Source organism: Heterodontus francisci, chromosome 2 (assembly GCF_036365525.1).
Source record: "Heterodontus francisci isolate sHetFra1 chromosome 2, sHetFra1.hap1, whole genome shotgun sequence".
In the NCBI taxonomy this organism is placed as follows: domain Eukaryota; kingdom Metazoa; phylum Chordata; class Chondrichthyes; order Heterodontiformes; family Heterodontidae; genus Heterodontus; species Heterodontus francisci.
Genome location: NC_090372.1, coordinates 84,700,347 through 84,712,920, shown reverse-complemented (window position 1 = coordinate 84,712,920; position 12,574 = coordinate 84,700,347). Strand labels below are relative to the sequence as shown.

The 12,574-nt window shown below is 42.8% G+C and overlaps 1 protein-coding gene across 2 annotated transcripts in view; it reads right to left on the bottom strand.

The window, feature by feature from the left end:
- Positions 1-12,574, bottom strand: part of top2b (DNA topoisomerase II beta) — a 251,137-nt gene that overhangs the window by 82,754 nt on the left and 155,809 nt on the right. For both annotated transcript variants that reach the window (XM_068059910.1, XM_068059917.1), the window contains exons 26-30: positions 10,532-10,687; positions 10,365-10,448; positions 9,133-9,333; positions 4,524-4,662; positions 1,971-2,129 (exon numbers count right to left, since the gene is read on the bottom strand). In XM_068059910.1, coding sequence (XP_067916011.1) covers positions 1,971-2,129; positions 4,524-4,662; positions 9,133-9,333; positions 10,365-10,448; positions 10,532-10,687 — 739 coding nt within the window. The remainder of the gene's footprint in view (positions 1-1,970; positions 2,130-4,523; positions 4,663-9,132; positions 9,334-10,364; positions 10,449-10,531; positions 10,688-12,574) is intronic.

The window sequence follows — 12,574 nt, the reverse complement described above, 5'->3', positions numbered from 1 at the left end:
AGATGGGATTTATCCTAGGATTCTCTGGGAAGCTAGGGAGGAGATTGCAGAGCCTTTGTCCTTGATCTTTATGTCGTCATTGTCGACAGGAATAGTGCCGGAAGACTGGAGGATTGCAAATGTTGTCCCCTTGTTCAAGAAGGGGAGTAGAGACAGCCCTGGTAATTATAGACCTGTGAGCCTTACTTCGGTTGTGGGTAAAATGTTGGAAAAGGTTATAAGAGACAGGATTTATAATCATCTTGAAAAGAATAAGTACATTAGAGATAGTCAGCACGGTTTTGTGACGGGTAGGTCGTGCCTCACAAACCTTATTGAGTTTTTCGAGAAGGTGACCAAACAGGTGGATGAGGGTAAAGCAGTGGATGTGGTGTATATGGATTTCAGTAAGGCGTTTGATAAGGTTCCCCACGGTAGGCTATTGCCGAAAATACGCAAGTATGGGGTTGAAGGTGATTTAGAGCTTTGGATCAGAAATTGGCTAGCTGAAAGAAGACAAAGGGTGGTGGTTGATGGCAAATGTTCATCCTGGAGTTTAGTTACTAGTGGTGTACCGCAAGGGTCTGTTTTGGGGCCACTGCTGTTTGTCATTTTTATAAATGACCTGGAAGAGGGTGTAGAAGGGTGGGTTAGTAAATTTGCAGATGACACTAAGGTCGGTGGAGTTGTGGATAGTGCCGAAGGATGTTGTCGGGTACAGAGAGACATAGATAGGCTGCAGAGCTGGGCTGAGAGATGGCAAATGGAGTTTAATGCGGAAAAGTGTGAGGTGATTCACTTTGGAAGGAGTAACAGGAATGCAGAGTACTGGGCTAATGGGAGGATTCTTGGTACTGTAGATGAACAGAGAGATCTTGGTGTCCAGGTGCATAAATCACTGAAGGTTGCTACCCAGGTTAATAGGGCTGTTAAGAAGGCATATGGTGTGTTAGCTTTTATTAGTAGGGGGGTCGAGTTTCGGAGCCACGAGGTCATGCTGCAGCTGTACAAAACTCTGGTGAGACCGCACCTGGAGTATTGCGTGCAGTTCTGGTCACCGCATTATAGGAAGGATGTGGAAGCTATGGAAAGGGTGCAGAGGAGATTTACTAGGATGTTGCCTGGTATGGAAGGAAGGTCTTACGAGGAAAGGCTGAGGGACTTGAGGTTGTTTTCGTTGGAGAGAAGGAGGAGGAGAGGTGACTTAATAGAGACATATAAGATAATCAGAGGGTTAGATAGGGTGGATAGTGAGCGTCTTTTTCCTCGGATGGTGATGGCAAACACGAGGGGACATAGCTTCAAGTTGAGGGGTGATAGATATCGGACGGATGTGAGAGGTAGTTTCTTTACTCAGAGTAGTAAGGGCGTGGAACGCCCTGCCTGCGGCAGTAGTAGATTCGCCAACTTTAAGGGCATTTAAGTGGACATTGGATAGACACATGGATGAAAATGGAATAGTGTAGGTCAGATGGTTTCACAGGGCGGCGCAACATCGAGGGCCGAAGGGCCTGTACTGCGCTGTAATGTTCTAAATTCTAAAATTCTAAATTCTAAATCCCTCAACATCAGAAAAAGGACATGTTAAGGTTTCATGTGAAGAGCCCGTGTGTTTTGGTCTCTACCAAAGAAATTAGCATCTTTTCAACTACTGATGCACTGCTGTGTATTTTCAGCAATTTGTTTATTTCAAATTCAGTTTTTATTTCCATGGCAAGGACAAGGGATGGGAACACATTTTGCAGCCATCGCCAAATGTGCCATCCACGGTGTGGCTCAGATGCTGAGCAAAGCTAGTTTCAATGTACATTAATTTCAGCTTCTGAAGAACATCCCCCTACTTCCCAAGGATTCTTGTAGCTACTCTTTTGGGTTGTAGGCCTGATTCCATTATGAATTGAACGCAGGCTGCCAAGGTCAATTTTGCATACGAATCTTTATATTCAGAGACATTAAGTCCTACATATTAAGAAGTTAATGTTATTAATCACCTGCAGCTCTACGAGGTGTGATTTCTCTTGGAATAAACGTTAAGTCAGGTTCTTCTAGGTCGTCATCTGACTTGGATTCTGAATCCGACCAGGGGTTCTTTTTCTTTCCTTTCTTGACACTAGATTTGGAACTCTGAGGTGTTTTCCTTGCTCTAGCACCTGACAATCAAACACAGAAATTTATGCCATAAGAGACAGTACTTAAATATATAATTGTATGCGATTTCTATGTACATTCTAGATAATTCCCTGGATAGAAAGGTACTTTTGATAAAGCAACGTATGGTTCGACTGACAGTTTTCCACATCACTACTTCAATGTCACAGCTACTCGTGGTCCCATAATAAACAAAAATTCGAACAGCTGTGTGGTGTATTCAATGTATATCAACTAACAAATATTGCTCTACACGTATAAGCAGTGACTCAAGTATTATAACTTAGATTTTTTAAAAACTGTGTGTTGGCAAAAATACACATTCTTCAAATTCTAATCAGTTTCATTATTGTAGCCACTATTATATTAAATCTATAATTGCTTTGACATAATCTAGGAATGGGCTTGACGTAACTATTACAAGCTACATTTAAGTAAAATAAAAACAGAAAATGATGGAAATACAGGCTGCACCTGTGGAGAAAACAAAATTAAATTTTCAGGTTGATGACCTTTCATTAGAGCTGGAAAAAGTTAAGAGATGCAACAGGTTTTAAGCAAGTAAAGGCAGGGATTGTGGCTAGGGGAAGAACAAAAAGGGAATGACTGTGATCGGGTGGAAGGCAACAGAGATAATTCTGAAATTAGTCATGCTGTCAAAGCTTTTCATCTTGCATTCATCAGGACAGAAGCAAGAATGCCAAATTTGAAAGGGAGCAACAATTTAAACTGCATGAGAAAAGCACCCGTAAGAAAAAAAGAGAGAGGGGAAGGGAAGAGTCAGAGATGGACTATGTGAAGGCGAGGGAAGGGTGGAAATTGGAAGCAAAGTTGATGAGATTTTCTAGTTCAGGGCGAGAGCAGGAAACAGTACCGATACATTTATTATTCTACTGGAAAAAGAGGTGAGCGAGGGGACTTGACTAGGACTGGAACAAAGAAAGTTCTGCATATCCCACAAAAAGGTAGGCATACCTAGGACCCATTTGGATTCCCATAGCTGCACCTTTTCTTTGGAGGAAGTGAGTGAAGTCAAAGAAGTTGTTCCTAATGTGAGAACAAGTTCAGCCAGGCTGGTGGGGCCTTCATTCAAAGAAGAGGCAGAGGGACATTGGGATGTACTGGCATGGGGTGGAGGTATAGAGGGATTGGATGTCCATGGTGCAAAGGAGAAGGTTGGGGCCAGGAAACTGGAAACTATTAAAATGGCAGAGGGCAGTGGAAGAATTGCAGATGATTGTGGGAAGAGATTGGTCAACTGAGGATTCCTCTCCACCATGGTTGAGAGGGCCCTCAACCGTGTCCATTCCATTTCCTGCAGTTCTGCTCTCACCCCTTCTCCTCCCTCCCAGCACCATAATACGGTTTCCCTTGTCCTGACTTTCAACCCCACCAGCCGCCACATTCAATGGATCATTCTCCGCCATTTCCACTACCTCCAGCATAACACCTCAACCAAACATATCTTCCCCTTCCCTTTAAAAATCCTGAAGGGAACATTCCTCTTAGAGGCACCCTGATCCACTCTTGAATCATCCCCAACACCCCCTCTCATTTCCCACGGCTCCTCACTGTGCAAGTGCAGAAGATGCAACATCTTCCACTTTTATCTCCATCTTTCCCATTGTCCAGGATCCAAGCACTCCTTTAAGGCAAAACAGCAATTAACTTGTTCTTCAACTTGGCAAACTGTATTTACTGCTCACAATGCAGTCTCCTCTTCACTGGGGAGACCAAGCATAGATTGGGTGATCGATTTGCGGAACACCTGCGTTCAGCCTGCAAGCGCGCCCCTGATCTTCCTGTTGTTTGTCATTTTAATTCTCCGCCCCACTCTTACCTCAGCCTCCTGCAATGTTCCAAAGGTTGGAGGAACAGCATTTCATCTTTTGATTAGGCACTTTTACAGCCTTTCAGCCTCAACACTGAGTTCAATAACTTCATGTCATAACTACTGGCCACACTTTTTGTTCCAGACAGCAGCTGTTGGTAATGATTCTGCTATTCCCATTTACACATTGCCTAGACTCAACTTTTGTTTGTTTACTTGTCCAATTACCATGCCCTTTTGCCATTTACCTCTTATGCCTTCCAGCCTATCACATTTTAACCCCTTTGCTCTTTTCTCCCCATCTCCTTTTCCTTTGCCTCCGCACTGACGTAAAACTTGTTACATGTCTAACTTTTTGCAGTTCTGATGAATGGTCATCAACCATTTGTTTCTCTCTCTGATGCTGCCTAACCCGCTGACTATTTCAGATTTTAAGAATTCACAATATTTTGCTTTAACATTTCAGTAATTGTTGGAATTGTTTGCATCAGTTAATTGACTCTGGTTAATATAGCGGCTGGTCTGCTGGATAAAGTAGTGAACATTCTAATTAGTGTTTACACACCAGGTTCCTTTTTTTCTTTCTTAAGTCGTGGAGTTTTGACTTTGGGTTCACTTGTGTTCAACACTTCTTCTCCATTTCCTTCTCCTATGGCTGCCCCAACTTCTTCTTCAAATTCCAGTTTTATTGCATCTGTATCACCCTGCAAATAATAATCGACGATTATCAAGAATGAACAACTTCACAGACCACTAATGGCGCAAAACTTTTTTTTTTTAAAAAGATGTCAGGCAAGCCCCCCACCTGCCATGACTGAGGCACGTTATTTTGCCACAAGAACATTAAAACTTAAAATTGTAGCTGGGAAGAAAAGAGGGACTATCACAAGGAATTGCCAAGCCCCTGACAGGAAAGACATTTGCATAGTAATAAACAGTACTTGGAACGGACAAAGGGGCCATTCCCTGCTCCTATTTAATCCACAATGGGCTTGTGATTACCAGACGTTGCAGCATTCCAGGTTAACTACTAAGATGGCCGAATACACAAACAAACGTGGGCAGACCAGTTTAGTCACATGACTAACTGACTGTTGGGAGTTTTTTGAATTTGAACTGGCCACAAGGTTAAAACTGAGAAAGCTGTTTGCTCCTGGACTGAGAACACCTCCCTCCTGTCTGCTCTCATCTCGCTCTCACCAGCTTCAGAACACATTGAAGACATATGAACCCCAAGAGAGAAAAGTCTCCTACAGTGAATAAGGTTTAAGAAGAATACTGGGCCCCAACGAAAAGCGACTACAATCAAGCACTCTACAGCGAGCTAAAAGCACAGTAAAAACCCCTCTTCAGAGATTGCCTCAAACCTCTCCATTTTATTTTCTTCTCTTTTCTGTCTCTGTTTACATGTGCGTATCCTGTATGCATGCTAGCGTGGGGCATGGCGGGTATCCGTAGACATTAACCGAATTAGACTTTAAGTTTAAGGTTTAATAAATTTCACTTTTCTTCTTTAAACCTAAGAAAACCTGTTGTGCTCATTTCTTTGCCTTATAATTGGAAAGCAGTGAACAAGGATTCACCAAGGGGGAGCTCAAAACACTGTGTTTAAAATAAAACCCTGTTACAATCAGACCAAGGGAAGACTGTAAAAGACCCCTGGACACTTTTCGCACCTGGTTGTAACAAAAGAGATACGCTCTATCAACTTTTTAAGTAGTACCATAAAAGGAACAGTAACTTCCTTTCTTTGTTCAATACATAAGTTAATAAGTACAGTCAACAAGGATATTAAAGACAAACTGTGTTTGACAAATTTGATAGATATTTTGAAGTGATTGATTTTATAGCTATAGGGAATGTTGTAGATGAGTTGTATATGCGTTTTCAGAGAACATCTGAAAAGGTGTTTAAAAATAAATTAGGTGTATAAAAGGAAATGTAGCAGCATGGATAAAAAATTGTTCATGGACAGGAAACAAAGAATGGGCATTGCCCAGGTTGGAAAAGGGTAGAAGTGAGCTATCAACAAGTGCCCGTGCTGGGTCTATTTTTGTTCTCATTCATTATATGATTAGGATTTGAGAATAGGGAACAATTTGATGATGACATAAAAGGAGGAGGGTTGGCAAATAGCAAGGAGGACATGAAAAAAGCAACTAGTATTTATATAGTGCCTTTAGTATAATGAACTGTTGCAAGGCATTTCACAGGAGCGTTATAAAACCAAATTCAACACCAAGCCACCAGGGGGATAGACAGGACAGATGACCAAGAAATTGGTCAAAGAGGTAGGTTTTAAGGAGCGTCTCAGAGGAGGAAAGAGAGATGCAGAGGCTTAGGGAGGGAATTCCAGAGCTTAGGATGTTGGCAGCTGAAGGCACAGCCACCAATGGTACAGATTAAAATTGGAAATGAAGTGATCAGAATTACAGGAGCACAGATATATGAGAGTTGTGGAGCTGGAGAAAATCACAGGGATAGGGCAAGGCCATGGAGGGATTTTAAAACAAGGATGAAACTTTTTAAAATAGAGGTGTTGCTTAATCAGGAGCCATTGCAGGTCAGTGATGACAGGGAAATGGGTGAACGGGACCTGGTGCGAGTTAGGACATCTGCGACAGAGCTTTGGATGACCTCAAGTTTACGGAGGTTAGAGTATAAGAGGCCAGGCAGGAATGCGATGGAATAGTCAAGCCTAGAGGTAACAAAGGCACGACTGAGGGTTTCAATAGCAGATGAACGGAGGCAGGGGTGGAGTCCGACGATGGAGGTGGAAACAGGCTGTCTTAGTAACGGCACAGATGTATGGTCAGAAGCTCAGCATGGGTCAAATAAGACATCAAGGCTGTGAACAGTCTCATTCAGCATCTGACAGTTGCCATGCAAAGGGATGGAGATGGTAGCTATGGAACAGAGTTTGTGGTGGGGACCAAAGACAATGGCTTTGCTCTTCCTAATATTTAGTTGGAAAAAATTTCTGCTTATCCAATACTGAGTGTCAGACAAGCAGTGTGACAATTTAGAGACAGTGGAGAGATCAAGAGAGGTGGTGGTGAGGTAGAGCTGGATGTCAGCATACATGTGGAAACTGATGCTGTGTTTTTGGATGATGTTGATGAGGGGGCAGCATGTTGATGAGAAATAGGAGGGAGCCAAGGATAGATCCTTAGGGACACAAGGGATAATGGTGCGGCAGTGGGAAGGGAAGCCACTGCAGGTAATTCTCTGGCTACGATTCAATAGAGAAGAATGAAATGAAGTGAGTGCAATCCCACCCAGCTGGATGACAGTGGAGGGGCATTGGGCGATGGTGTGGTCAACCGTGTTAAAGGCTACAGACAGGTCAAGAAGGATAAGGAGAGATAGTTGACCTTTGTCACGGTTACATTTTTGATTTTGATACGAGCCATTTCAGTACTACGGCAGGGACGAAAACCTGATTGGAAGGACTCAAACATGGAGGAGTTCCAGGAAAGGTGGGTGCAGCATGAGTGCAACAATGCATTCAAGGACTTGAGGGGAAAAGGAGGTTGGAGATGGGTGTGGTAGCTTGCAAGGACAGAGGGTCAAGGGTTTTTTTTTTTGAAGAGAGGGGGCACGACAGCAGCTTTGAAGGAGAGAACAACAGTACCTGAGGGGAGAGAGCCATTAACAATATTAGATAACAAGGGAAGCTGGGTGATCAGTTTTTTAGGGTGGACTCAGAAAGAAGCATCAACAAACTGCTGTCCAATTTCAAGACACGTGCGGCAGGCGAGTGAAGTCCAGAAGCTATTAGAAGGGTAGAGTATCCATGGATGCACTGAAGGAGGTATTTCATAGGGATGAAGATCCAGGAAATGAGCAGAATCTGTTGCGGGGCAGAAAGATGACGACTAATTTGGAGATCACCGTAAGATACAGAAGTGTCAGTGAAATGTACTTCAGCTCAAGAGAGTGACTCTCTGGCTAGGAACCAGACTATAGCTGAAGCTAACAAACCAGTACAACCAGTCGTCCAATCACAGGTTCAGCAGGGAACAGCAGAGGTGGGGAAAGGGCTGTAAAGCTTCTCAAAATTACTTTAAAATATAAGCAGCAGAGCAGATCAGAAATAAAGCAGCTGAGTCTTATTGTGTAGTCCAGTGCAATCTATGCCCAGAGAAGTTCAGGAATTTGAAAATCAAGGGCCGGATTTTATGCCGGCAATGGGGGTCCCAGGCCAGAAGGTGGGGGAGAACCCGCCTCAGCCTTCCGTCGGATCCCTGTTGGAATTTCATGGCAGGCAGACAATTAATTGCCAGCCATCGGGGACGCTTTAAGGGACGATCTTCAGCCTCCAGAGCTGCTGACCAATCGGAAGGCCCTGCAGTATGAAGACAGAAGACCCTGGGAGAGGAAGGTGGGGTCTAGGCCGCCGAGGCCAGTCATGCAGGCTTCGGCGACCGGGTTGGGGGAGGGGGTAGCAATTGCCACCAGTGGGGGCCTGGATTGCCCCCAAAGGAAGGACCCCTCCCCAACCCCACTAGGCCACCAGGCTGTACCTGGCAGCATCTCCCTGCGGCGGCAGGCCCCTCCACCTTCTAACAAATTGAGGTGGAGGCGGGAAGAGGCCCTAAGAGACTTGAAGACGACTTGTAAAATTATAAAAAATTTTGATAGAGTTAATGAGGAAAGATCATTTCTTCTGGTCGTGGAGACAGTGAGTGGTCAATTTAACGTAAGGAGGGGTCAGGAGACATTTCTTTGCTTGGAGGGTTGTTAGAGAACAGAATGCTTTGCCACTGGAAATGGTGGAGACAGGGACCAGTGTATTTTTTAAAGTGAAAACTTGATAAATATTTGAAGCAGAGAAAAATACAGGGCTATGGGAGAAAACAGGGCAGTGAGACTAGTTTTGGATAATTCAATTAAAGATGAGACAAATGGTCTTCTTCCATGTTTCTATGTACAAGGCATCTATTCATGGAAATATGAGGGAGTATTTAAGAAGATGGATGGCTGAAGCGTCCAACTCATTTTGCTTTTCTTTCATTGAACTCAAACTCAATGCACATTTTAAATCCATATTGTAACTGTATAGCTAACAATTCAAATGACTTAATGAAATGCAAAAATAAATCAAAGGACAAAAAATTTACATTGTACTCCAAACATAGTTTGAATACATTTGGAGATATATTTTAACTTGCCTTTCCTTTCTTCTTTATCATCTTTTTTGTGGCATCTGCTTTCATGGCAAGAGTAATAACTGGTTCAATTCTCCTGCCATGGACTGAAGGCAGAGTCTCTTCAAGCTGCATCTTTTTCATTTTCGGTTTACCAACCTTGCCCTTAACTGCCTTGCTAATATATCCTGCTAGAACATCCTCTCTTTCTTGGGCTTCCACACGCTGCATGAAAATGGAGAAATAGATTCTTTTAAATAAGTGACTAAGCATATTAAATGAAACTGCTCTGCATATGAAGCTAAAAAGACATTCAGAATTCAGCTGATTATTTTAACTGCAAACCAACTATATTCAAATCTCATGAGATCATTTTAAATCACCTGTTAAATTAGTCTTTACACCACTCCCCACCCCCCACCCCCAGTCTGAGCTGAGGCTTCATTAAAGTTCTCCTAAACAGGTACATAGCTTTGGTTGCAGCCACCAATTTTGTGTCAGAGCAAACCTGCAACATTACTTTCTCTTAGCAAAATCCGTCAGCTTTGCAGTCAGCTTCTCGCAGACAGTAAAGACCTGCTTCCCCATTTTATATGCAGAGGTTTATTTATACAAGTACAATATGAAATAAAATGCATCTACTTTGGTAAAGACAATAGCATTTATTTTCCAGGAACCATCTTTGGGGAGATCTCCTACAAATTTCTTTTGTTGCAGTTGTGCATGTCTCCCTCATTTCCATAACTCAGTAAGCCTACTTCCTCTCCCCTAACAATAGCACAGTTTTGCATTCACTGTCAGCAATGTCATGGGAAATCTGCTATTTTTTTTTTTTAAAGTCATTTAAAATATCTGTTGTGACCAGTTTTACAACTCGACTTCAATAGACTGCATGTCCTAAGTAGTAAGCATCTGTTACATTCTTATCGAGCCACACTAGCAATGCTCAATTCCAGATTTCTGCATTAGGTTTGTTCATTACATTTTTGCCATTCAAAATGCTCTTTTACCCAAATTCTTCAATAGAATCTATGGAGGAGCGGCAAGGTAATGTGTTAAATATCAACTGTTACTTCCGGTTAGTGTCAGCAGGTAATTTTCGTAATATTAGCACATTCTCAAAATGATTAACACAGGGACAAATAATTTTAGCACATGTAAATGAAAGAATTCAATGTTTTAAGATGGAAAATCTTAGTTTAAGCTTCATTAAAATAAGGAACTCACATGGGTAGGCATGTTTTTGGCAAACTTACATCAAGCTCTTCAATAAAGGCAGCAAGGTCATCTTTCCAGAGATCAGGACCACTCTTTCTCTTCAGATCATCAAGTTCCTTTCCCTACAACATGTAAAAGATAGCATGTCACAGTATTCAGAGACACAAGCCTGCAAGTAAGATAATAACTGGAGTCAGTGCATTACTTTTGAATCCCTGTGCTTTAATAGTTCATCTACTTTCTCCTTTGTAAGGCACCAAAGAGGCATGTTCAAGATGTAGTTGAAGTCTGGCCCAGATCCCATGCCCGAAACACTTGAAGTGCCATCATCTAGTTCCAACAAATCCTCTTCTGCTGCTGTCTGCAGAAGAAAAAGACGGAAGCAGGTAGTGAGGAAGAGTATCCAGATTTACTTGAAGGTAGAACTTGATACAAGATGGTGGAATCAGAACACTGATCAAAATATTGACTGGTCTAAGGAATCCAAAGCCAGAATTTTAGGCCCCCCTTAAAGAGAGGCTTGGTGGCGGGGTAGGGGACTGTGGCGTAAAATTGAGTGGGAGGCAGAGGCCGTTTTACGCAGGGTGGCAGCAGTGAGAACCCTATGCCCCAGAGAGGGACGCCCCCGAAACCCCAACCACCCCCAACACACAACACTCCCGCACCCACCCCCAAGCCTCACCGAGGCCCAGCCGATTGTCCCCAGTGAGGCCCTAAATACTTAACTGGGTTCTGGGGTGGTCCTTCTTGTAACCTCTGATGGCTGGGTGTAGTTGCAGCAGTGGCCACCGCACCTGGTGGCGCTGCTAGAACTAAGAGCTGCCAGCCCACTGATTGGCTGGCAGCTCCATTAGGCAGGACTTCCTGCCTCAAGGAGGTGGAAGTCTTTCCCAAGACCAATTAAGGGCCTGAGGAGCGAAAAGTCCCGGCCTGGCTCCCCAGGCCCAATGGAGGTGGGCTCGCCACCAACTTTTCGGCTGGTAGGCGGGGCCTCTCGCCCATTGTAAAATTCCGGCCCAAAATTCCTCCAACGTTCACGCTCATACTTTCAATGCGGTGTCAGAGAATCAAGGTGAAACAAAAAAAAACATACTCCAGTTCATATACTCATAAACAAAGATCATGTGTTGGACCCCAAAGCCAGCTATCAGACAGAAAAATGTTGGGCCAGAATTTTGCTGTAGTAGGGCATTTAATGGCATCTACTATTAGTTAGACTTGCATCTGCACCCTTCAACTCAAAAGTGATTTGCCCATCATTGTTGCTGACAGTTCCAGCTGATAACACAGTGAGGGTAACAGGACATCCAGGACCAGAGTATAAACAGGGCAACCAACAGGATATCTCCTTAATCAATGAGATTTAAGGATTTCGAAATAAACAGTGGAAAGACTGAGCAGGAGGGTGAAATCAGCGTCAAATCAGATGCAGAAAGAGAGGGAAAGACAGATTGGATAAACAACAGGTGTAAAAGGGACACAAAGGCAAAAAAAAAGTTAAATTTGACATTTTTAGAATCTCACGGAAAAAATTAAAAACCTGAAGGATTAAGATGAAGAAGAGTAGTCAACTTTCAGTGTCAGAGGTTGATTGGTAGTAATTAACAATCATCACATTGTTAAAAGGGCACTTGTATTTCTAATTACCAGCCCTAAATATGTGGTGGGTGTAGTTCGTATCTACCGCATAAATACAGTAACTTCAAGACATTCAACGCACATCAATGATGATGCAGATAACAAAACGTCATTAGAGCGAAGCTAGTGGCACAACAGTGCAACTTGGGTACAACTTTTGGATACTCACATTTATGTCCACATCAGTCCCTCACCTGAAATTGCTGTACCATTTACACATAAAGGTGAACACCATTAGCCTCACCCTTATTTTGTCAGCAAAATCTGGTCCAATACACAGTTTTAAAAAATGCACTAAATATTTCAGATCTCATACAAATATATAATGAAAAGACTACTTTGGTAGGACATTACGCCATAGGCAGGTAAAACAACTTTGTATTTACTAGCTGTGACAAAGAGTAAGCACTTCTGTCTTGTTTTAGCTTTATAGAAGTTTCTCAGATAAAGTCACTGGTCAATAGAAGTTTTATAAAAATGGCTCCTGTCAGAATCTTCACCCTGGTTTAACTCTACACAAATGTTGCAAGCTTTGTCAGTTATTTATAAAGCTTTAGGAAGAAGCTAAGCTACTTTTGAACAAACACAGACTGTGATTTAATTAGTTATG